The sequence below is a fragment of the Rhinopithecus bieti genome, unplaced genomic scaffold (assembly GCF_001698545.2).
Source record: "Rhinopithecus bieti isolate Rb0 unplaced genomic scaffold, ASM169854v2 scaffold_2574, whole genome shotgun sequence".
NCBI lineage: Eukaryota > Metazoa > Chordata > Mammalia > Primates > Cercopithecidae > Rhinopithecus > Rhinopithecus bieti.
Window position 1 is genome coordinate 4,722,922 of NW_016804493.1, and position 26,212 is coordinate 4,749,133.

At 45.5% G+C, this 26,212-nt stretch overlaps 1 protein-coding gene across 2 annotated transcripts in view; it reads left to right on the plus strand.

Annotated features, from left to right (window-relative positions):
* The window catches only part of CFDP1 (chromatin remodeling protein CFDP1), a 160,505-nt gene extending 135,790 nt beyond the window's left edge, over positions 1 to 24,715 (plus strand). Inside the window, exons 6-7 of one of the 2 annotated variants that reach the window (XM_017868688.1) lie at positions 14,676 to 14,834; positions 23,907 to 24,238. In XM_017868688.1, coding sequence (XP_017724177.1) covers positions 14,676 to 14,834; positions 23,907 to 23,997 — 250 coding nt within the window. In that variant the 3' untranslated portion in view covers positions 23,998 to 24,238. Of the gene's footprint in view, positions 1 to 14,675; positions 14,835 to 23,906 lie in introns of both variants that reach the window. The other variant, XM_017868689.1, reaches the window with a different exon arrangement.
* The last annotated feature ends 1,497 nt before the right edge of the window (positions 24,716 to 26,212 follow it).

The window sequence follows — 26,212 nt, forward strand, 5'->3', positions numbered from 1 at the left end:
GACGGAGTCTCTTTCTGTCTCTCAGGCTAGAGTGGAGTTGGCGGATCTCAGCTCGCTGCACGCTCCGCCTCCCGAGTTTACGCCATTCTCCTGCCTCAGCCTCCCGAGTAGCTGGGACTACAGGCGCCCGCCACCTCGCCCGGCTAGTTTTTTGTATTTTTTAGTAGAGACGGGGTTTCACCATGTTAGCCAGGATGGTCTCGATCTCCTGACCTCGTGATCCGCCCGTCTCGGCCTCCCAAAGTGCTGGGATTACAGGCTTGAGCCACCGCGCCCGGCCAGAGACTTCATCTCACAAAAATAACTAAGTTTGGTATTAAGAGGGAGTAATTTTGCAAAATGTGTTCAGCTCATATGAGTTTCATTTTAAAACCGTGTGCTTAATGTGCCTACTCATTTCTAGAAAGGGGCAGGCATGGCTCGTTTTAAGAGAGGTGTCTATGATGTAAGGAATTATTTCTGGTTTGACTGAGGACACCCCTGTATCCTGAAACTTTAGCCTGGTCTCAACCTGAGAGGTGCCCAAGAATTGAAAATTTATGTTAACATCCTCAGGTTGTGTTATGAAGAGACAGAGACTTGCATCCCTGGGAGAAAAAAGAAAGCTGAAAGTCTAAAAGCAGGATGCTGATGTTTAAGAAAGCATGCCAACTCCCTAATCAACAGTCAGCCAAACAACCCACCACTGAGGCACATTGATCCTCTGCCCAGTGCTTTGTCTGTCCTGTTGACTTAGTTGGAAGGATGTGCTATTTGCCTGGCCATGTTGTCCCTCATGGGAACGATCAGGGGAGTGTTCGTGAGAATGTGTGGCTCCAGACCAGCGCAGACCAGTCACAGTCACAGCACAGCGCAGTTCTCCTTGAAAGGGGTCATTGGCTTTTTTTTTTTTTTTTTTTTTTTGTGATACGGAGTCTTGCTCTGTCGCCCAGGCTGGGGTGCAGTGGTGCACTGGAGTGCAGTGGCACGATCTCGACTCACTGCAACCTCTGCCTCCCAGGTTCAAGCAATTATCCTGCCTCAGCCTCCTGAGTAGCTGGGATTACAGGCGTGCACCACCATGCTTGACTAATTTTTTGTATTTTTTTGTAGAGACAAGGAATCTCACCATGTTGGCCAGCCTGGTCTCAAACTCCTGAACTTAGGTAATGTGCCCACCTCGGCCTCCCAAAGTGCTGGGATTAAGGGGTGAGCCACCACACCTGGCCAGGTCATTGACTTTTAATGCCAGATGCTCACTCTGCCTCAGCTTTTTTTGGCCTCTGCAGCTGTAACTGGTGGTAGCCCACATGGAACCAGTATCTGGAAAATAAGCTGTGTCTTCCTCTGTTGAGCTCCCAGGGTTCTGCATAAAGAAAGATGTCATTATGGTCTTTGTTAGAAGCTGTATTTAATAATTCCTTTAAAATTGGGTCTCAGAAACGTAAATTGTCTGTATTGGTCAGTAAATTATTCTCCCCAGCTGTGTCTAATCATACACATTAAAGCAACAGCAGTTTGCCCCTCAGGGGCAAAGCATCTCCTCCCCAGGCAGAATCTAGTTTCCATTACACTCAACATTTCCTCCTTGGAGAGCCCCCTGGCCTTCTTTACTCCCACACTGCTGTGAAATGGTGGAGTGTCCTTCTCTGCTTTGCCAGGACTCCCCCACCATGGGAGTGGTTCAAAGAAGGAAATTGCTAGAGTAGAGGCGGGAAGGGCTGCAGCATTATCTCTTTCCCGGGGAGGAGATGAAACCACATTTGAGTGGACAAAGGGGAAGGGAAATCCAGAAGTATTATTTCCTTAGAGGTCTGGCGGCAGGTCAGAAGAGGTTTTCTTTGCTGCTGACTTCATGTCATTTAACCCTCATGCGTACCAGGCACCAGGCCTTGAGAAGAGTCTCCACTCATCTAGGTGAGGGCCTCCATGTTGGCCAGAGAGGACTCTGTCCTTGCCACTTGCCTGTCCAATCTAGGACACTGCTGAAGATCCCATAGCCCTTTGCCTTTTCTCTAGTTAACTGCTCTTTTACTTTTTAAAGACTTTTTTTTTTTTTTGAGACGGAGTCTCGCTCTGTCGCCCAGGCTGGAGTGCAGTGGCTGGATCTCAGCTCACTACAAGCTCCGCCTTCCAGGTTCCCGCCATTCTCCTGCCTCAGCCTCCCGAGTAGCTGGGACTACAGGCGCCCGCCACCTCGCCCGGCTAGTTTTTTGTATTTTTTAGTAGAGAGGGGTTTCACCATGTTAGCCAGGATGGTCTCGATCTCCTGACCTTGTGATCCGCCCGTCTCGGCCTCCCAAAGTGCTGGGATTACAGACTTGAGCCACCGCTCCCAGCCAAAAGACTTTTTTACAGCTAGAGCTTTACTCTCCTTTGGAGATTTCCTGAATATTTGTATATTTGTCCTTCAAATAGGACTTTTTTTTTTTTTTTGAGACAGGGTCTCATCCTGTTACCCAATCTGGAGTGCAGTGGCACAATAACAGCTTACTTCAGTCTCGAACTCCTAGGCTCAAGCGATCCTCCCTCCCTGGCCTCCCAAAGTGCTCGAATTATAGGTGTGAGCCAGCACACTGCCTGGCCTTTCAAATAGGATTCTTTACTATTAATTTACTCTAATCTGTCTGTAGACATAACCAAAGACGTTATAGAGTGAGGCGTAAGAAGTAAGAAGCGGTCAGAACTTCCTGAACTTCCTGAGGGTATTATCCCACATATTTTACATGAATTGCAAACTAATTACAGAGGGAAAATGTACCTTTACAATTGAGAGTTCTGGTAGTCACAGCCTTACCAAAGGGATCACACTTGGCATCGCCAGGATGGGCTGACCTGACACTAGTGCCCCTGATGATAGTTCAGTAAGAAGTACCCAACTTCATCTTTTTAGCATCCTTGGCAAAAATATTTAACCTGAATCTGGTCATAGGAAACAGATAAATCCAATGAGCAACATTCTATAGGTCAACCAGACTGGACTCTTAAAAATTAACAAGACACCGAAGACCAAAATCAAAACAAAACCAAAAGCAAGAGACTGCTAGATTACAAGATTAAAAGAGACTAAAGAAATTTTCAAATGTGATGCATGATGAGAGAGAATGGGGAGCAACTGACAAGGCCATTTTGGGAGGTGCGTTGAAGGAAATTTGAACCTGGACTTTATATTGGACTATATATTGTGTCATTATATCAATGTTAAATTTTTTGGGTGTATGTTGGAAAGTGTCCTTGGGAGACACATGCTAAAGTGTGTAGAGGTGAAGTGATGCAATGACTGTACACAGCCACAAAAAAGTAAATTTATATATAGAAAGAAAAGTTATATGTGGCAAAATGTTAACAATTGAATCTAAGTGAAGCATATTTAGATAAATAGTGGTTCTGTTTTCAACTTTTCTTTCAGTTTGACATTTTTCAAACTATATAGTTGGGGGGAATTTCGCACCAGACCATACTGGAATTCCTCACCAGACCATAATGGAATTCTTGTACATAACCCTTCCGAGTTACCACCTTAAGGTTACAAAACAAAGAAGAAAAGCAAGAGCCAGCCTCAAGGCTGATTAATGCCAGCACCCATTTCTCATTATTGAATATCATTATTATAAATTGCTCTGCTAGCAAACCCTTCTCTTTTTTTCTTTTCTTTTATTTTATTTTATTTTATTTTTTTTTTGAGATAGGGTCTCACTCTGTCACCCAGGCTGGTGTGTAGTGGCATGATCTCGGCTCACTGCAACCTCCGCCTCCCAGGCTCAAGCAATCCTCCCACCTCAGCCCCCCAAGTAGCTGGGACTACAGGCACACACCATCACATCTGGCAAACTTTTTGTAGAGACGGGGTTTTGCCATGTCGCCTAGGCTAAAGCCTTTCTTTAGGTTGGCCAAATGATGGCCCAATTATGTGATGCTTTTGTGAGTCCAGGAAACACATTTTTGCTTTAATAACATTTTCCTGGCCGGGTATGGTGGCTCACACCTGTAATCTCTGCACTTTGGGAGGCTGAGGCAGGTGGATCACTTGAGGTCAGGAGATGAAGACCAGCCTGGCCAACATTGTGAAACCGCATCTCTACTAAAAATACAAAAGTTAGCCAGGCATGGTGGCAGGTGCTTGTAATCCCAGCTATGTGGGAGACTGAGGCAGGAGAATTGCTTGAACTCAGTAGGCAGAGGTGGCAGTGACCCGAGATTGTGCTACTGCACTCCAGCCTGGGTGACAGCGAGACTCCGTCTCAAAATAAAATAAAATTTCCTTTATTTCCTTTTATTTTTCCTGAATGATAAAAGATAAATTGAGCGTATAAATCCAGTACCTAGAGAAAGAGTAGTCATTTATCATTTTTCAAAACAGCTTATAGGTATAATTCCCATACTAGTCTACAGTTAAATGGCTTTTAGTATATTTGCAGAATTATGCATCACTACAACTTAGGACATACTCATTATTCCAGAAAGAAACCCTGCACCCTTTATCTGTCATTAGCTGTCAGCAACTACCACCCCCAACTCCTAACCCCATTTCTCCTTGACCCTGGCAACCCTTAAACTACTTTCTGTGTAGGTTTGTCTATTCTGGACATTTCATATAATGGAATCATACAATATATGGTCCTTTGTTCCTGGCTTCTCTCACTTAGCATAATGTTTTCATGGTCCATCCATGTTGTAGCATGTATTGGCACTTCCATGTATTGGTATTCCTTGTTGTAGCCCATTAAGTAACTTATCTTACTGCCATTGAAGGTAGTTATTCACTTCCTTTTCTTTCTTTTCAAATAGACAAATATAACAATGAACAAGGCCAGGTGCGATGGTTCACGCCTGTAATCTCTGCACTTTGGGAGGCTGAGGCGTGCAGATCACCTGAGGTTGGGCGTTCAAGACCAGCCTGACCAACATGGCGAAACCCCATCTCTATTAAAAATGCAAAAATTAGCATGGTAGCGGGCACCTGTAACCCCAGCTACTCGAGAGGCTGAGGCAGGAGAATTGCTTGAACCCCGGCGGCAGAGGTTGCAGTGAGCCAAGAGCATGCCACTGCACTCTAGCTCGGGCAACAGAGCAGGGCTCTGTCTCAAAAAACAAACAAACAAAAACTAACACTCATTTGACTTTAAGACATCTCATTTGCTTTGGTTAGGGACAGCAACTCAAACTTTCAACATGAGATTCTCTGTGGAATTTCTTTTATGTAATTCAAGAGAATACATGCAAAGAGAGAAGACAGCTTGATGATGTTTTGCTTTCTGAAGAACCAAGGCATGTTTCACCATATAACTTCCCTCAGAGGCAAGAGTGGAATGAACACTCGCACACCTTAAAACTCACATGCCAACCGGGCACGGAGGGAGGCTCACGTCTGTAATCCCAGCACCATGGGAGGCCCAAGCGGGCAGATCACTTGAGGCCGGGCCTTATGGCGACCAGCCTGGCCAACATGGTGAAACCCTGTCACTACTAAAAATACATAAATTAGCTGAGTGTGATGGTGGGTGCCTGTAATCCCAGCTGTCAGGAGGCTGAGGCAGGAGAATCGCTTGAACCCAGGAGGCAGAGGCTGTAGTGAGCCGAGATCACGCCACTGCTCTCCAGCCTGGATGACAGAGCGAGACCCTGTCTCAAAAAAACAAAAAAAACTCTCACATGCTTACCTGGTAGCACAAGTTCTTTTACATCTTCCTGCAGCATTTCTCTCTGCATTATATGCATGAACCAAGCATCACAGATGTTTTACATGCACCAAGGAAGGGTGTGGAAGAGGATCTGCACTTTCCTAACACTTATCAAATGTAGAGCTTCTCTGAAAGGTCTGAAGTAAGCAGAGTAATAAACACAAACAACACATTACTCTTTGTGGGCAAGAGACCCAAAGCCACTGAGTTGGTTAGTTGCAGTGGAACAATAGACCAGTAAAGGACTGTTCTTCTCAGAGAAGAATGTTAGCTTTCTCTTGGTCCTTGTACTGAGACTGCCCAGCAGGTCAGTTCGCTTGTCCCAGAGAAAAAGTCCATTTCCGTGTCACTTGAGAGCCCCAATCCCCATCTGACATTCTCAAAATGAATGCCCTTGATTATAATAGAGACCAGGAGTCTGTGCATTTAGAGTACCTCTACTGCTTTTGGGAAAACAGTCCTTGTCTTAGTAATTACAAACGGATGGTGGTATCTTATATAGGAAGAGCTCTTCATTTAAATAGAACCAAAGTCAGCTAAAATTTCTTAGTTCTCCTTGACAGTCAGCTGAGAGGCCAGAACAGGGCAGAACACACCACACCTCCGCTCAACAACACATGGAAGGAAGGGTTGGCAAGGGCTTTCTGTAATATGTTTCAGGAGATATTAGAATTCAGGACTTCTGTCACTAAAATAGGTATGTTTCAGACACATGTTATAAAGATATAGAGCAGCTGAAATCAAATCAGATAAATGTAAGTGCCCTTCATTATTGGCTTAGCAAAGAACAGTAGAACTGAGGAATAAATCATTTTCTATTTGTATAAAAACAGTAAAGCTGTTGCTATTTGCCAGCTTTTCTTTTTGCCTTTTGCTGATAGATGGCACTTTTTTTACTGGCACTGTTATCAACTTTATTAATAGATTTAAAAGTACTGACAATTTTTCAAGCCACAAGAGGTTTAAAATATTTGGAACTTGTCATACTTCTGGTTTTCTGCTTTCCTGAGGCCGTTGACCCATAGAGTACTGTCAATACAGTGTTGAGAAGTGAACGGGAGTTAAACTACCTCCCTAATATGCCATCAGTGGCTTCCAGTCCATTTCCTTGAGTGGTCTAATCTTGGGCTTTGGGGAGATTACTTAGAGATTTATACAGGTGGGTAGTGAAATTTGCCCAGGGATTTGAGTTGTACTTTTTAGTCTTATGGATTTTAGCTAATTCCAGAGAAAATGTGAAAGAGAAACCCTGGTTCCAGACAGACAACCCTCAACAAAGAATTAGCTTCATAAGCTTGCTTTCTTCCTGTTTCTTAGAGAGTGCCAAGCCAGTGTCAGACCTTCCATGGCTCTGGACAATATTAATAGTTCATGAATGAGCTACAAAAAGATTCATTCCTGATGGGTGCAGTGGTGTGAGCCTATAGTCCCAGCTACTTAGTAAGCTGAGGCAGGAAGATTGCTTGAGCCCAGGAGTTCGGGGCCAGTCTGGGCAACATAGCAAGACTCTATTTCTTTAAAAAAAAAAATTGTAAAGGTCCATTCCTACATTGTAAGCAGATGACAAATACTAGGGAAACTGCGTGTCTCTGCCAAAGAATTTTTGTTCCAAATAAGTTACATTTTAGTGATTATCCAGGCTGTTAGATGGAAGGCATAGACTTAATCCAGCCTTCACTTGTTGAAGTTTAGAGTAAAGGTCAGTGGTGTTTCTGTACACGTGTTAACCCTATCCTTGCGGTCCACTTTTGGTACTGGTCTGTCAGTTCAAGTGTAGTGTTGAATATTTTGTTATGAGAAAAATAGTCTTTGGGTGAGTCCATTGTCAAATCATGGGGATTTAGTCCATTAAAAATGTAATAGATTGGGCCGGACGCAGTGGCTCAAGCCTGTAATCCCAGCACTTTGGGAGGCCGAGACTGGCGGATCACGAGGTCAGGAGATCGAGACCATCCTGGCTAACACGGTGAAACCCCGTCTCTACTAAAATACAAAACTAGCCGGGCGAGGTGGCGGGCGCCTGTAGTCCCAGCTACTTGGGAGGCTGAGGCAGGAGAATGGGTAAACCTGGGAGGCGGAGCTTGCAGTGAGCTGAGATCCGGCCACTGCACTCCAGTCCGGGCGACAGAGCGAGACTCCGCCTCAAAAAAAAAAAAAAAATGTAATAGATTGGACATAGTGACTCACACCTCTAATCCCAGCACTTTGAGAGGCCAAAGTGGGATGATGGAGGCCAGGAGTTCAAGACCAGCCTGGGCAAAATAGCAAGATCGTTGTCTGTACAAAAATGTTTTTTAAATTGTCTGGGTTTGGTCACATATGTGTATAGTCCCAGCTACTCGGACTTAAATCTAGCACCAAGCAAGGTGGAAAAGACAGTAGTCTGGGCATCAAGAGCACTGAGTACTAATCCCAAGTCTTCTGCTATAAACTTGGGCAGGTTTCTTAACCTTTTGGAGTTTAGTTGACTGATCTATAAAATAAGGAGGTTGGACTAAACATCCCTTCAACTCTTCTTCTTTTGTGCCCTCATAATATGTGGTTACAGTTTGCCTGTATGTTGATCTGTCCTCCACTGGATTTTTGTTTTGAAGCCGAAAATTAAGCTTTATATATTTTTATATCCCCATTCTGAGCACAGTGTCTGGTAGAGAGTAAGTTCTCAGTAATCTCTGTTGGATGAATACAATGAATGAATGACTCTGAGTTCCTTTCCAAACCTATAATTCTATTCTGTGAGATGGCTGGGTACCTGGGGATGATTTTAAAGATCACCAGGAAAGATCTTCCTACCATCCTTCACAAACAGTTGGTAAGCCCTGTCAGCCTTTCCACTTGGCAAGTTACTCTCCCAGCTCCTTTCCACTGCCTCTTTTAAACAAACAGCAGGATCCCAGGTATTGCTGAGGATGGTCAGATAGAACAGTGCTCTTGCTACAAAATCAATCAGTTGGACAAATCCAAGTCCATGCTAATGGACATGGAACAAAGTAAACGAGTTACCATAATATCTCTATGACAGACTCAACAGGATGAAGTTTATTGTTTAGTTACAATGACATTTTTGTTAAAATTACATTTCTTTTGCTAAAGAGAAGCAGAGTAAATTCTAGAAAAATTATCATTATAAACTTTGAACCTAGAAAGGAAAAACATGACCTGTCATTTTACATTCTGTGTCTCTTTTACTTTTCTGAGTTTCTTTTTTTTTTTTTTGAGGCGGAGTCTCGCTCTATCGCCCGGACTGGAGTGCAGTGGCCAGATCTCAGCTCACTGCAAGCTCCGCCTCCCGGTTTACGCCATTCTCCTGCCTCAGCCTCCCAAGTAGCTGGGACTACAGGCGCCCTCCACCTCGCCCGGCTAGTTTTGTATTTTAGTAGAGACGGGGTTTCACCGTGTTAGCCAGGATGGTCTCGATCTCCTGACCTCGTGATCCACCCGTCTCGGCCTCCCAAAGTGCTGGGATTACAGGCTTGAGCCACCGTGCCCGGCCTTTTCTGAGTTTCTTAATCAAGGTCTTGGTTGGTGTCTGGTGTTATGATAGGTCTTGGTCTGGCATGGTGGGAAGGGAGTTGAAGATAATTGCTGATTGATGGATAACTGAACAAAATACGCAAGAAAGATAAGCTTGGAAAATAAGTGTCTCTTTCACCAGTATGAGCTGCACTCAGCCACGCTCTCTTATGGCATGGAAGCTGGCTGGTGAAAGCAAAGGCCACATTCCTTGAACAGGATTAGTCTTTACATCAAATTTATGGTAGTAAGGTCAACAAAGTCACGTTATGTTCAGGAGGAGGTGGTTGCAATGTCATTGTGACATTGGAAACATCTTGGTAATAACATTCCAGAGTCCCTCAGCATAACATTCGGGATGTAATCTGGGTGAGCAAGTGCATGGTGCATTTCTTTGAACTTTGACTTGCAGCAGGTGGGTGAGGAGTCTCTTGACTCAATGAAGTACCGTCATCTGAAGGGTGGTCTGTTAAAGCAGACTTTCTGGCAGTACCTTGCCCTACGGCTTAGGATCCAGAACAAAGAAACCAGTGGTTCTGTTGGTCTGGAACTGGATTGGTTCTTGATGAAAACAAATCTACAAGGGAATTCTGACTTCCCCATTCCAATATACACAGCTGCCAGACGCCTGGAGAGCCAGTGCTGGTTTGTCCCCTGCTAGCCACAGTTCTCAGAGGTTAGGTACGTGGCTGAAGTAGGTTTTCCTGTGTTCTTTCTCAGAGTAGGGTCAGCGGCCCCTGCCCAGATACTGATTCTCTCCTGCCTTGGCTTCCTGAAAGCCTGGTTGATGTACCTTTGTGTCAGAGAAAAGGGCAAGGTCACAGTAAATCTGCCTTTCTGAAAGCTGTGCTGAAATGACGCCAGGATTAGGACACTGAAACCCCTGTCAGGGTGGGAGGGTGAGTGGGAGGGCTCAGAACCTTGAGGGAGCCCACACACCAGGTTCTAGGAAGAAGCTGCTGGTCTCCTGGTTATGATGAGCCCCCCTGTGTGTTCTGGCTGCTGCTATCAGTGTGTCATTCACTTTGAGTTAGTCTCAAATAAAAGACATACCATTTTGCTTTACAGACTATCACATTAGGACATCTTACACCATGTTAATGACCCAGTGAAAGGAGAGCTGGAAGCCTTCCCCAAAAGCATAATAGCACAGTTGACATTTTACTGATGTTTTATGGTGAGCAAGCCAAAGGGGTATTACGGTTTTTTTCCTTTCTGGAAACCTCTCACTGCTGTGCATCAAAAAATCAAGTTTCTCGTAGACTTCTCAAAGTAATTCGTCAAAAAGATGGCCTAACCCAGGAATACCACTGGAGCTGTAGGCTGAAGGGGAGAGGTGGCATACATAGCCTGTGGTGCTGCCCAAATTAAATGGCGAACCCTGGGCTGTTGAGAGCTGATGGAAGAATAAAAGTGAATTATTTCCTGTAAAATCTTCAGTGTAGAAGTGCTCTAAAAACTATTTTGTCCTACAAAGATCTGATTCTCTTCCATGAATTGGTTCTGTAATCCAGGTGACATGGTTGACTTTATTGAGTGCTCATTGTTCACAGAACTCTGTCAATGGGTAGAGAGGTTTGGAGACACAGGAACTTAAATCACAGAAAGATAAGACTACACGAGGAAAATAATTTTTCTCCTAAAAGCCTTAGTTAGATTCCCCTCAAAGCAGAACGTAAGACAAGGATTTTGAGTGCAGAGAGTTTATTTGGGAAACGATCCCAGGAAGCAGGTGTGAGTGGTGGAAAGAATGACACAAAGAAGAAGGAAAAGTTAATATAAGAGTACAATTCCTGTTCTCACTCATAGGTGGGAACTGAACAATGAGATCACCTGGACTCGGGAAGGGGAACATCACACACTGGGGCCTATCATGGGGAGGGGGGAGGGGGGAGGGATTGCATTGGGAGTTATACATGATATAAATGATGAATTGATGGGTGCTGACGAGTTGATGGGTGCAGCACACCAACATGGCACAAGTATACATATGTAACAAACCTGCACGTTATGCACATGTGCCCTAGAACTTAAAGTATAATAAAAAAATAAAATAAAATAAAATAAAATAAAATAAAATAAAATAGTACAATTCCAAGGCCACAAGGACTTGATGGCACCAGAATTTCTGAGAAGCATTCAGGGCACCTCCTGCAGCTCCCTTGTGAGGGGTAGGAGCTGGCCATTTAACCACCAGCTTTTGTGTTCCTTCAGGCTAGTCCCAATGGCTTGAGCTCCACCACTGCCCAGGCAGTACTTGTGGCATGCAGGCAGGCTCAGAGGAGATCCTGCAGCCAGAAATGGAAAGTCTTCAGGCATATGCTTTTGGTGGGGTGTTGTCAACAGTGAATGAACCTGCACTTGCCCAGAACCATCTAGTACAGCTGCAGCCGAAATAGAGGTTCACAAGCATCTAAAGAAAAATTAGTGTTCCCATATGAAAAGAACTGGTATGATAGAAATACCAACAGGGGCACCTAACCCAGAGATGAGGGAAGGCTTCCTGGGGGAAGTGGTTTTTTTTTTTTTTTTTGAGACGGAGTCTCGCTCTGTCACCCAGGCTGGAGTGCTGTGGCCGGATCTCAGCTCACTGCAAGCTCCGCCTCCCGGGTTCACGCCATTCTCCTGCCTCAGCCTCCCGAGTAGCTGGGACTACAGGCGCCGCCACCTCGCCCGGCTAGTTTTTTGTATTTTTTTTTTTAGTAGAGATGGGGTTTCACCGTGTTAGCCAGGATGGTCTCGATCTCCTGACCTCGTGATCCGCCCGTCTCGGCCTCCCAAAGTGCTGGGATTACAGGCTTGAGCCACCGCGCCCGGCCGGGAAGTGGTTTTAAAGCTGAGATAAGGCTTGATATGGTGGCTCATGCCTATAATCCCAGTATTTCGGGAGACCAAGGCAGGAGGATTGCTTGAGTCCAAGAGTTTGAGACCAGCCTTGGGCAACATAGCAAGACCCTATCTCTACAAAACATAAAAAAATTAGTTGAACGTGGTGTCACACACCAGTAGTCTCAGCAACTCAGGAGGCTGAGGTGGGAGGATCACTTGACCCAGGAAGGTTGAGGCCGTAGTGAGCTGTGATTTCACTGCTGTACTCCAGCCTGGGTAACAGAGTGAGAACCTGTCTCTAAAAGAGTAAATACATAAAAATTTATTTTAATTATTATATTTTAAAAAGAGGTCAATGGGCCTGGCCTCAGTGGCTCACACCTGTAATCCCAGCACTTTGGGAGGCCAAAGTGGGCAGATCACCCGAGGTCAGGAGTTTGAGACTAGCCTGCCCAACATGGCGAAACCCTGTCTATTAAAAATACAAAAAATTAGCCAGGCGTGGTGGAGGGCACCTGTAATCCCAGCTACTTGGGAGGCTGAGGCAGGAGAATTGCTTGAACCTGGGAGGTGGAGGTTGTAGTGAGCCGAGATCATGCCACTGCGTTCCAGCCTGGGCAACGAGAGAAACTCCATCTCAAAAAATAAAAATAAAATAAAAAGGAGTCAGTGAAGAGACATTTAAGCAGAAAGACATGATAAGCTTTGTGTTTTGGAATATTCAGTCTAATTACAGCATGTCAGTAGATACCAGGATAGAACCATTGAGTGAGGATGGGGAAAAACAGGTTAGGGAGACAAGTAAAGAGGCTGTTTAGTTATCCAGGTGATATAAGAATGAGAAGTCGGGTAGTAGCAGTAAGGAAGATGAGAAGGAAAAAGATTTGAGACACAGTAAGTTTCCATATCCCCACTCATGGTCCATTCCTGGTAAAATGGTGAAAGAGAAAGTGTGTGTGTGTGTGTGTGTGTGTGTGTGTGCGTGTGCGCGCGCATGACATTGTAAGAGTTGAGTTGTCTAGAAAACAGTGCTTAGAAGATATGAATTGAAAGTTCATGAAGAGCTGTTGGAGTTCTCTTAAGCAAACTGGGAAGTAAAGTAACTAAAGAGAAAATCTCTCCAGTCACTTCTCATCTGGAGGTGAGATAGTGCAGTGCAGACTGAGAGTCGGGAGAGGTCTTGCTTTGTCCCGGATCTGTGTTGTCTATTGCTTTGACCCGTGTTTTTTCATTTAACCTCTCTGAACTTTGTTTATTTGTCCAACTTAATACAAAGATAATGAAGCTTGCCCAGCCTATTCTGAGTTGATCTTAAGCTCAGCATGTACTGGGGTGTGACCCAAACAGGGAAGCTGACATCCTTTCTACTAAAGTTAATAGAATGAGAATGCTTAGGGTCATTGTTCAGTCCCAGCAGTCTGTTGTTCAGTGTGGACGTTGACCTGTTGGCTTACCCTAGGCACAGGGGGTGAGTGGTCGTTCACCGTGCTGTGCGGCAGGGACGTGGGGTTTCAGAATGGGTTAGGGTGATACTAGGTTGTTTCAAAGGTGATCCCTTCCAACGCTGAGACTGGGTCCTGTGTCACAAGCCTTAGTAAGAGTTAGATGAGATCATGGCTACAAAAGCACTTGGAGAACAAACATTCTAGACAAGTAAAGGTATTATTATCAGTAGACCATTTGACATTAGTTCATGGTTTTTAAATGTTTAACTTTCTTGCATATCCCCATGAGGCAGAAAATAACTTCCAAGTTCCTACATGCTGGTAGATGATTTCGTTTCATTTCATAAAGAGACCAAACCTTCCCTCATACCATCTTAACTGCATTTTGCTTTTCTTACATTATCTCATATGTTTAATAATGACTGGAAATATTTGACTTGCCAAGACTTGAATTTGGGCGTCTGGGGTTTCTCCCACTGTCCATGATAGCATCACCAGCAAGTGGAGCACAGGCTGTACATTCTGCATGTGAGCTTTCAGAGTGAGGAATGTTCTCTACCTCCTGGGAAAAACCAGGGCCCAATTCACAGGAGTTGAAAGGAAACTGATTTCAGAACCCTTTTACAGTACTGTGACTTTTCACTCATCAGTGTTGGGAACTGGTTCTCTTTCTGTTAAAAGAACCCCCTGGGGCTTTAAGCTTAAACGATGACAGTGACTCAGAGTGGCTCATGCTTATTACACCTTGATGCTGTGCCAAGTGCAATTTTAGCCCTTTACATGTAAGATACACCACAGCCTGTGAGTAAGCATTCGCTTTGTAGATTAGGAAACCAAGGAACATGCAGTAAATAACTAGCCTAGAGTCACACAGTTAAGCTGGAAGTTGGACCTTGGCATGTGACTCCAAAGCCCTGCCTGAAGTGCTGCTCCTCCCCTCCTTGCAAGCAGAGACCTGCCACACAGAGCCTACAGAGGTCTGAAGGAGGTAGGATTTCCTGTTCGCAGCTCAGGAGAGCAGACAGTGGTGTTAAGCAGGAAAAGCACATTAGAATTCCAGTTTACTTACAGTGCTCTCCACACCAGGAAGGAAATGCCCCAAATATGAACATGACTTCCACTAAGATAAATGGCTCCAATCTAGGGGATTCCCATGTGCAGCAGAAAAACTGTTAATCTGGAGATCAGAGTTTTTACCTGCTACCTCTTTCATATTTTCTTTCCTTAGGTTAAAAAGATCAAGTGGCATGAGCAACCTTTTGGGGAAAATTGGTGCCAAGAAACAGAAAATGAGCACCCTTGAGAAGTCCAAACTGGACTGGGAGAGCTTCAAGGAGGAAGAGGGGATTGGTGAAGAACTGGCTATCCATAATCGAGGGAAAGAGGGGTAAGAAGGAGTAGGTTATATGCCTTGGAAAATCCTCAGAACCCTGAAATCAGGAGACAGACTGCCCACTGTAAGCAAGCAGGAGCTTTTCATGATGGAACTAAAAATGTGAGCACTTTGGTTTGTCAGTAAGGCTCTGTTCCAGTGTGAGGCAGGGCCCGTCACTGGGAAGGCCACTGCGGGTGGAGGGAAGGCGGGGCATGTGAGGTGTACTCTCAGGGCCAGTCACGTCTGCCAAGCTGAATTTGCTGAATTACAGCTCCAGTGAACTATAAGTTGCCTAGTGGTTGGATCTGGCCCACGGTAGCAGCCTTGGCCTTATCTGAATCATTTGTCCTTCTGAGAAGCCAAACTAGTTCAAATCCTTCAAAAACAGAGCCAGTGGAGTGCCTAGATGTTGCATTATTGTGACATTTTTTTTTGTCTGTGTCATCATGGCCCAGGGCAGGGCTTTACCCTTGGCTATAGCCTGTGTGATAGGCCAGGCCCTCAGACAGCACCACAGGCCATCACTTGCACCTCTTTCTCTTCACTGTGGAATACAAAGAGGATGTTCATAACCTATGTATTCAGTTGTAAAAAGGGTCCTTTCCTTGTCATATTTGTCTTGCTGGTGATTAAACAAAACATCAAGAAAGAAATGGTGACCAGGCATGGTGGTTCACACCTGTAATCTCGGCACTTTGGGAGGCTGAGGCAGGCAGATCACTTGAGGTCAGGAGTTCGAGACCAGCTTGGCCAACATGGCAAAACCCCATCTCTACTAAAAATACAAGAATTAGCCAGGCATAGTGGTGCACACTTGTAATCCCAGCTACTTGGGAGGCTGGGGTAGGAGGATCACTTGAACCCAGGAGGTACGGAGGTTGCAGTGAGCCAATATTGAACCACTGCACTCTAGCCTGGGTGACAGAGCAAGACTCTGTCTCAAAAAGAAAGAAAGAAAGAAAGAAATGGTGTTCATAAGTACTTAGGGACCTCAGAAGGCACTAAGGAAGTTACCACAGAAGTGACTTCATGGCTCAAAATCAATAGTCCTCACCCCTAGCCATGCAAGGAAATGTTGAGTGTCCCACTCAGAGAGCCCTGGCTGCTCAGCAGCTCTGCCCCTCACCAGTAAGCTCTTCTCCAGCAGCATGCTGGACACCTCTGAGGCTCAGCTCCGTCACCAATGAAATTGGGATAATGATACCACCCTCACTATGTGGTTGTGATGATCTCATGAGATAATACATGTATTGCTTATATATATGTAATATGCATAAAGCACTTTACGGAACACCTGTCACATAAAGGCTCGCATTAAGTCCAAGTCATTCAAGTTTTTTTTTAAGAGAGAGAGTCTCACTATGTTGCCCAGGATAGTCTCAAACTTTTGGGCTCAAGCGATCCTCCTGCCTCGGCCTCCTATGGAGCTAGGACTACAGGGGCACATCCCTGCACCCAGCTCATTCAGGTTATTAATGATAGGCAAAGGATTTATTTTGGGAGGGGTCATATTTCTAAATTAGGCTTCAAGATTATCTAAATGAACCTGGAAGCTGACCAGTTTTGTTTTTTTTTTAACATTATTTATTTATTTAGAGATGGAGTCTCACCCTGTCACCCAGGCTAGAGTGCAATGGCATGATCTTGGCTCACTGCAACCTCTGCCTGCCAAGTTCAAGCAATTCTCCTGCCTCAGCCTCCCAAGTAACTGAGATTACAGACATGCGCCTCCATGCCTGCTAATTTTTGTATTTTTAGTAGATAGAGATGGGGTTTCACCATGTTGACCAGGCTGGTTTCAAACTCCTGACCTCATGATCCACCCGCCTCAGCCTCCCAAAGTTCTGGGATTACAGGCATGAGCCACTGCGCCCAGCCCAAAAAAAAAAAAAAAAAAAACATTTTAAACAGCTTCATAAGCTTGTTTAACTAGCAGACTTCTAGGTCAGTCTAAGCTGGAATGCTACAGGACAGGGAGAAGGAGCCAGAGTGATCAGGGGAAGGCTCCGGATGAAGTGCAGTGTTGTCTCTTCACGAGTGGCAGCTCTGACATGTGCCCCAAACCTCTCCGTTCAGATTCAGCTCTAGTAACTTGCAGCTCCGTCCTGTTCTCCACTCTTGCACAGTGATCTGAGACAGCAGAGGAACTATCAGTGTGTGCTACACATTATTGCTTTTCTGAATATTGATTATTTGAGTTGGACAGTGTTGACTCTGCTTGAGTTAATAGAGGTCTTAGAAAAGTAAGGAGTGCTGGGAGCAGTGGTTCACTCCTGCAATCCCAGCACTTAGTGATTATTGTGGGAATTAAATAAGTAGAGGAAAGGCCGGGCATGTTTATCAATAGGAGTCCTCTCCCTTTTCCATGAGTCCTATGCTCACTTTTCTTTCTCCCACCTGCCATTACTGACCCCACCATACCTCGGGCCTTACTGGAAAACTAGATGCTTTATTCCATTAAGTTTCTTCTTGATGTGTTCCTGCCAACTCTTCAGGAATATTTTCCACAGTGGTGGGAAGCAGAGCTTGGTGGCATCTCCACCCAGACTCCCTGGCTGGCTTTTCTTCCTTCCCTGGGCCTTTAAACTTGGAAAGTCCCAGGGCTGGGCCCTGGGCAGCCATCTCTTCCTCCCCAGGAAAGCCCACAAGTTGCAACTTGCAGCTGCCATTCTTAACTGAAGACTCAAAAAAAGTATCCCCTCCCCTGACCATTCCACTAAGGTCCAGACTTACATTTCAGCTGTTAGTTGACATCTCCTTCTGGTTGTCCAAGACACATCAAACTTAACTTTCAAAACCAAATACTTGCTTTCCCTCCATAAACAGAACCCTCACTCCTCAGAATTCTTAGAAAATGGCACATCACTGTCTACCCTACTGTTAAAAGAAAAACTTGGGGCTGGGCATGGTGGCTCACACCTGTAATCCCAACACTTTGGGAGGCCGAGGCAGGCAGATCACCTGAGGTCAGGAGTTCGAGACCATCCTGGCCAACATGGTGAAACCCCCGTCTCTACTGAAATACAAAAATTAGCCGGGCATGGTGGTGGGCACCTGTAATCCCAGCTACTTGGGAGGCTGAGGCTGGAGAATTTCTTGAACCCAGGACACAGAGGTGACAATGAGCCGAGATCATGCCATTGCACTCCAGCCTGGGCAACAAGAGCGAAACTCCGTCTCAAAAAGAAAAAAAGAAAAACTTGGGCTTCATCCTTGATTTCCTGTCTTTCCACCAACATCCCACAATTTCAGTTGATGGTTCCATCACAAAATACTTCAGCTCATTTATATTCGTGCAGCCCCACTACCACCACCCCAGTACAGGCCGCAGACATCTCCTCCGCTCCCTGCTTCTACCTCTGTACCCTTTCATCCATTCTCCACCCAGCAGCAGAAGCAGTCATTTAAAAATACCAATTTTCATCTCTTCCCTGCGGAACACCCCCCGGTAGCCCTTCAAATCAGTGTTAGCCAGGCCCTCTCCGAGCTGTCCCCTGCCTACCTCTGTCCTCTTCTCCCCCAGCTCGCTGCAGGCCAGCCTCACTGTCTCTGTGTAGTGCTCCTCCCCCGGGAGGCTCTGGTTTGTCATCCAGGGCTCTACACGGATGGCATTCTAGAGTACTCCCAACCCAAGGAACCCTCAGTCACATTACCCTGTTTGGTTTTCTCCGTGACATTTACTGTCATCTGATGCATGTTGTCATGTTTTGTTCATCTATGGTAAGCCCCTGAGGGCAACATCTTGTTCCCTATTCTGTTACCAGCCCAGAGCAGGTGCTGCACCATGGCAGTGTCTAAACACCCATCCCACTAGCTAGCAGATAGTCATAGCTTTTGTTTGGCAGTCTAGTAGGATTAGAATTAACCGCCCAGAAAAGAAGAGCATAATACGTCAGAATGATGTTTCCATCCAGGCGTCATTTCAGTCAGAAGAGTTGGTTGAAGTACCTGTACTGGAGACAGTCATCTGTCCGGCAAAGAACTACTGCTTTTCCTCTGAGCTCCAGACTCCCAGGGCCCAGTACAGCATTCCAGGATCAGAGTCAGCCCTGCAGTCCTGTAACCCATTACACAGGTATCTTGGTGGTGATCAGCAGCAGCAGCTTCGCATCTAGGAGTGCTAAGGCAAGGGCCGACTGACTTAGGAGGAGGAATCCATGCACAGAGAAGAGAAATACTGGCTGATGCCAGCGCTGCTGTCTGACCAATCCATTGAAGTTACCATTGGAGACCAGGTGTTTTTGTGAGTTGGAGAGGCATGAAGGAGGGACTGGAGAAAATAATTTTCTTTCTCTAAAAAAATCTATTTTCATGACCCCTCAGAGTCACTCTTTCAGAACCAGCACAACCTGGAGGTGATAGGGGAAGAAGGCAGTGGAGAAGAAACTTAATTAGAATCACCGCCCTTCCAGTCTAACCCTTGAGATGTTTGCAAGTTAAATCCTCCGGAAGAGGGGAGATGTATTATTGGGCAAACTGCTTCTTTCAACTGCATTTCTCAGGATAGCAAAGTCCATATCTCTGTACATCATTCCCAGAGCCTTATTCTAGCCTCGGAGTGCTTCCATAGCCCATTGCTTTGTGGTATTGGAAAATGCATTTACCCACTTTTTGTCCTGTGTCTGTGCTGCCTTGAATGCTCACTTGGAGCCTTAGTGTGTCCTTAGTGACTGCCTCAGGTTTCCCTCCACTTCCCTATGCTCTCCCTTTTCCTGACCAGCGGTGCAGGAGGCATCTCAGGGACTTCAGCCAGGGTGACCACATCTGATCAGCACTCTGTTGGACCTTACCACCCTCAGAGGCCCTCTGTCCTCCTGCAGCGTGGGTGCCCAGATACAGGTTGAATATCCCTTATCTGAAATGCTTAGGACTGGAAGTGTTTTGGATTTCATACCTTTTTCAATTTTGTAATATTTGCTTTTACATCATCAGCAATCTTGGGGATGGGACCCAAGTCTAAACACAAAATTCATTTGTTTTATATGTACTTTATACACAAAACCTGGAGGTAATTTTATGCAGTATTTTAAATAATTGTGTGCTTGAAACAAAGCTTGTGTACATTGAACCATCAGAAAGCAAAGGCGTCAGGTGTGGAATTTTCCACTTGTGTCTTGTTAGTGCTTTAAAGGTTTCTGATTTTGGAGGAATTCAGATTTCAGATTTTTGGATTTGGGATGCTCACCTTGTACTGACATGTTCACTAGTAGCATTTTCTACCCTTCTCTTGTCCTCTTCCATTTCTCCCTCCCTCTTCATTGGCCTAGATCTCAGGGAAATTGGTGGCAGATAAATAATTTGGGTTGGAAGATTCAAAAGATGTCAGAGCCTGTTGTGCCTAACCTGGTTCTAAAAGGAAAAACTAGAAAATCCCTTAGGTTCTTAGCATATTTTATTAAAGAAAGTGAAGAGCCTCTTAATTGGGCCACAGAAGGCAATGGGAGCAGAAAGGGATGATGCACCCCCCACTACTGGGCTTCCCTGTGGACTGGGCTGAGTCATGCTGGGCCCCCAAAAGGACTGCTCACAGGCCAGAAAAGCACCCGGACACATCAAGAGCAAGAGCCATGATTCCCATTGCACTTGTCCTCAGGTGGGTCTGTTCTGGGACCACGACCCACTTAAAGTGCATGAAAACGTCCTGAGTCTCAGTGGCCACCTTTGAGGAGGTGGCCTTCCTAATGAGCCCTTCCTCTTTTGGGGATATTTAGTCTCTCGGTCTCTGTTCCAGTTGCCCTGGGTTTTGAGGGTCTGTAGAGGTAAAGTCAAGTCAGAAGAAATGTGAAGCAAGACCGGGCAGAATGACTCACGCCTGTAGTCCCAGCACTTCGGGAGGCTGAGGCAGGCAGATCACTTGAGGCCAGGAGTTCAAGACCAGCCTGACCAACATGGCAAAACCCCATCTCTACTAAAAATGCCAAAAAAAAAAAAAAAAAAAAAGAAGAAGAAGAAATGCGAAGCAAGAACCCCAAGCCCATGACAACTTCCATAGCTATTTTTTTGTTTTATTGTATACAAAGCACTTCTCACAGTTTCATTGTATTGCCAGAGGGTTATTGTAATTGTTATTCCTGTTTTACAGAGAAGGAAAAAAAAGGCACAGAAAATTAAGTATCTTGCCCAAAGTCACACAAAAACTAAATGTCAGAGCTACTGTCATCCTTAGCACCTTTTCTGTCTCTTGGCAGTGGGAGAGTATATCACGTAGTTTTGTTCATGGTCAGCTTTTGGCAGTAAACCAAGGCCATCACAGGCATCCTGTTAGCAGCTGCAGATAGCTGTGAATCGGGGAATAGTCGCCAGACCTGCCTTGATGGCCTTTGTCTGGGTTGCCCTTGAGAATTCAGTTGCATCCTGCACATGTGCCCCTCGTTGCTGCCTGAGGCCTCCCTAAACCTGAACTCCGACTGCACCTGCCTGTTTAGCACCCAACCTGGGCTTCACTCTTGATAGTCTCAAGGTTAGCTGGACCCAACACAGCTTCTGGGAACGTGCAGGACCTTTATTCATACCCAGTTAGCATCCCTATTTAAGTGTCACTTGTTATTTACAGGAAAGTCAGGGCTGGGCCCAATGGCTCTCACCTGTAATCCTAGCACTTGGGAGGCCAAGGTGGGAGGATCGCTTGAGCCCAGGAGTTCAAGACCAGCATGGGCAACATGGAGAGACCCTATCTCTACAAAAGATTTAAAATTAGCCAAGTGGTATGTGCCTGTGGTCCCAGCTACCTGAGAGGCCGAAGCAGGAGGATTGTTTGAGCCTGAGAGGTCAAGGCTGCAGTGAACTGTGTTCGCACCACTGCACTCCAGCCTGAGCAACAAAGCAAGACCCTGTCTCAGAAAAATAAAGTCAGGAAGAAAGACCCCAAATGCTTAAAGCCACATACTTACTCCTTTCCTCCACCTGATCTCCCAGACAGGTAGCACTGGAAGATGGCTCTTGAAACATACCCTAAATTCCTCTTACACCCCCGGGCCAACAACAGCACAGCAAGATCTCATGCTGAGGCTCACCTCTCTTTTTTCTGCTAGCACTTCCAAGGGACAGTTAAAGTTCAGTGCTGTCAAAATCCTGGTCCCCATGGCAGTGAGCCTCCCTGGGGCTGGTGGGGCTGGGGTGGAAAGATGACTAGTTGTAGTGAACCTCAAAATGTAGTGAACCTCAAAATGGCCTCTCAGGCCATTTTGGTTAGCAGCCCCCACTTGAGAATCACGGGTCTCTTAGTGGGAGGTGGGAAGTGAGTTTGTTGTTAGATGTCTACACTTCCCTACCTGTCTCCCCTTTTTCTCTTTTTATCTAAAGACTGCCAGGGACTCTGAAGTTCGAATTCAACCAGGCAGCCTGTATTTTTATTTGTTGAATCTGACAACCCTAACCCCAGGGACTTTTATCAAACCTGAGAGCAGGCCCTGTCATTGTGTTTCCAGCCATTCTGGCCTCATTGACGGTTTTGACACAGCAGCTTAGTATCTGAGCCAGACCAGGTGTTTTGGTTCCTCACTGCTGAAACCGTAAGTCCAGACTTGGGCCATCTACTATCCTCAGGAGCCTGTTAGAAGCTGGCTTCCTAAAACCATGGTGACAACATTACCTGCCATTTTATTGAGCATCTTTTCTGTGCCCAGTGTGATGTAGACACTATTTTATTTAATCCACACAACAGTCCTTCAGAATGGAGTCGACTAGCCATTATTTATTATCATTATTACAAATTAGGAAACAGAACTAGCAAGGTTAAGTGACTTGCCCAGAGTCACACAGACAGCAAATGACAGGACTCAGACCTCCAGCCCTCTGGCCTCAGAGCCTGTACATTTCTGGCCAGCCCTCCAGAAGTGTCAAGGTAGTCAGGCCTAGCTGGAAATGAGGTAGGATGATGGATGGTACTTCCCAGGATGCCGCTGGGAGGGAAAGCAAGGCCCTGGACTCAGCAGGTGAACACAGGTTCCTGAACCCCGTAGCATTCTCACTATAAATGTAATGACTTTGTAATGACAGATGCACATTTTCCACAGTGCAACAAAAGAAAAATTAGTGCAGAGATTCAATTATGTCTCCCATTTTCGGTGGCAATTTTTGCTCTCTCAATAGATTAATTAGCAGCAGAGATCTCCTCCCCCCAGGCAAATCGCAGCACACTTAATGGCGAGGAGGTGCATTAAGATGCAGCTGTGTCTCATTAAGCAGCCAGCCTCACTCCCAGCAAGCACGCCTGTGCTTCAGCCCTTGCTGCTTTCCCGTCCTGCTTTCCCATCCTGCCTGGAGGACAGAGGGAAAGTTTGCTGAACCCAACCAGATTTGGGAGCAGAGTGTCCACCTTTCAAGGGGATCCTGTATGTGGACTACAGGCCACAGAGGCCTTAACCTCATTCTCTTAGAGGAATTTAGGGAAAGAGTTCTCCTATCATCTTAGCAGAAGCAACCTAGACCCAAACAGGGTGGAGGATACCACGGAGAGGAGAAAAGGGTGAGGGGGGAAGAAGAGAGCTCAGAGCAGTTAAATCGCTTCTCAAGTGTGCAGTTTATGAACCTCAGCTCACTTCATCTTCACAGCAGCCCTGTGAGGTCATTTTTACTGTCTTCTTTCCTTCATTACCACATGCCCCCTTTTCACGTTTTGATGTATGTACGCAGGAGGCATAGCTTTCTCTTACCCACCAATTCAACACACCACTAAAGCCAAGAAATACAGCATCACCATGCTGCTGTATAGAAAAGTGAGGCTCAAAGATGTTCATTCCTTTGCCCAGCTAATAAGTGAGCTAGAGCTAGGACTTGAACCCACGCTTGTGTAAACCTGTGTTCTTTCTTCTTACCTTAAAGTCCTGTTAGAAAATTGTAGCATCTTCCTGCCACCCAGCCTCTGGTATACTTTCCCTTTGATAAGCTGTTGCCTTCCTTTTATTTTCACCATCCTTGTTTAGACCAAATGTGAGTGGTTTGGATTGTACTGGAAGAGTCATGGGTGGTCACTCTCGGCACCATTTACTGTAACTTAGTTTATCCCTGGGGCACGGGACCATGCAGGGAAGGAGTTTCTCCTACTGGATTCTACTGACAAACACTGTTTTCATCTTCTTCTAGGTACATTGAACGGAAAGCCTTCCTCGACCGAGTGGATCACAGGCAGTTTGAAATTGAGCGAGATCTCAGGCTGAGCAAAATGAAACCTTGATGTTACGGGCAAAATCAAGAGCAGCTTAATCCTGTTTACAATGTGAGCTTTTGTGCGTCTGTGAAATGTTTTCCAGTGTTTCTCATCATCTGTTTCCCAGCAAGGTCTTTTTTTTTTCTACATTGAAGTTCTGTCTATGTATCTTAATCACAAATGGTTTCATTCACTTTACTTTTAAAAATTTGTCCTTAAATGAATAAATAAAATAAAAGTTGGTCCTGTGAGAGGATGATGAAGATGACGACCTCACTCACCTTCCTTTTATTCTGCTGCAAAGTCCCACCCAGTTCAAGACAGCACATCCCAGGTCTGTCCAGGTTGGCAGAGGTCTTGCCAGGCATGGTGAAGAGAGCTGACCAACCTGGGTGTGAATTTTCTGGGACCAAGAGGCTCTTTCTGCAGCCAGCCTTGTCCCGAAGACCTAGAGGAGGTGGCTCACTAGAGTAACTGGAATGCGAGGCCCCTTTGCAGCTTGTTCTCATTTCCACTCGGGCTTCTCTCCTGATCTCTCTCCTGAATGGATTCCTACTGATGCCATGTAAGGCTGAAAAGAAGGATACAGTATTGCTGAATTAGCTATTTTCCCTTCAGCCTTTTCCTCTTCCCAAAGAAAAGTTAAATTCAGATATGCTCCCACTTCAATAGTTCATTAATTTTTAGTTTGTCAGAGAATATTCTGAAGGATTTTCTTTTTTATACTCATAAGAAAATGTAAATTCCAAACTTCCTGCTGAGAGTTAGACATTCTTTGCAGAACAGCAGGGAGGAGAGTAACAAATCTTCAGTGAAGAGGGAAAGGGGGATAGAGAGCATTCATATTAATAAAGCAGGAAACTCCACAACCTGCTCCTGGTGTGTGTGCCTGCGTGTGCACGTGTGTTACTCGAGTAACATGACAGGTTTGGGTGATGACAGGATCCCTAAGACTGCATTCCATTTCTTGCTGGACCAGCTCTGTGGCCCTGACCACAGGTCATTTTTCTGTGCCTCCATTTTCTGGTCTGCAAATGGCATGAATAACACCAGTACCTCCAACGGGTGGAGTAAGCTAACAACACACCCGGCGGGTATGAGTACTAGTTTATGGCAGGTCTCCCAATCGAGGCCTCTAATGTGGTGAGAATTCATAGCAGCAAAGACCCGACTGTCAACACTAGATGGTTATGGGCTATGGATCTTATTACTCTGAAAGGTAGTTTACAAGTTAAATTTGAACACAGTGTCTATTCACATCCCCTCTGATAAATAATTCTAAGTGATTATAGAGCATTTCAGGCCAGCGTCACAACAGGCGGCCTGCGAGATCTTAGTTATGGTCCCAAATGGGACATAAGAATAACAGAGGAAGGTAGGCGAGGTGGCTCATACCTGTAATCCCAGCACTTTGGGAGGCTGAGGCAGGTGGATTGCTTGAGCTCAGGAGTTCAAGATCAGCCTGGGCAACAAGATGAAACTCAGTCTTCACCAAAAATACAAAAAGAAATTAGCCAGGCATGGTGGTGCGTGCCTGTAGTCCCAGCTACTCAGGCAACTAAGGTGGGAGGATCACTTAAGCCCTGGAAGTTGAGGCTGCAGTTAGCCAAGATCGTGCCATTTCACTCTGACCTGGGCAAAGGGAGTGAGACCCTGTCTCAAAAACAAAAAAAGAATAACCTAAGAGCTGCCAGTATTTTGATGAGAGGACATCCAGACCTTCAAGAGGTAGCAGCCAAGATTTGATGTGAATGTCCTCCCACATGGTACTCTCTGGCTCATCATCCGTCATTCACCACCATTTGGCAACTGTTTCCCTAACTTTTCTCTGGAGTTCTGAGTCCCTCTTCCATTGCGTTTCACAAAGTTCTTCATCTCAGCAGCCAGTATCTCAGCAACACGTGAGCTGGCGCTGTCGCTGTTTGAAAAATGATCCGGAATCCAATAGAATGAATGGTGCTGAGTTCGTGGTAAGTTAGGGTTTTTCTTTTTAGCCAGTGTTAACACCTGTGAAGCCTAAGGGATTAAGACAAAAGCTGCAAAGCCTGCTGGGTTCTTCTTACAGGTGGGTTTGCTATTCCTGTTTTGCTCCAAGCCATGAAGAGAGAAGTCAGGTGTGTCAGTGAAAGTCATAGCTGTGTGCTTGGGCCCTGCCTGTCTTGTTCAGGATCCAGCCCCCACACAGGTTTCTCCATCTGTACCTGTTTTCAGTTAATGTCACAATTCTGGAGAAAGGTTGGTT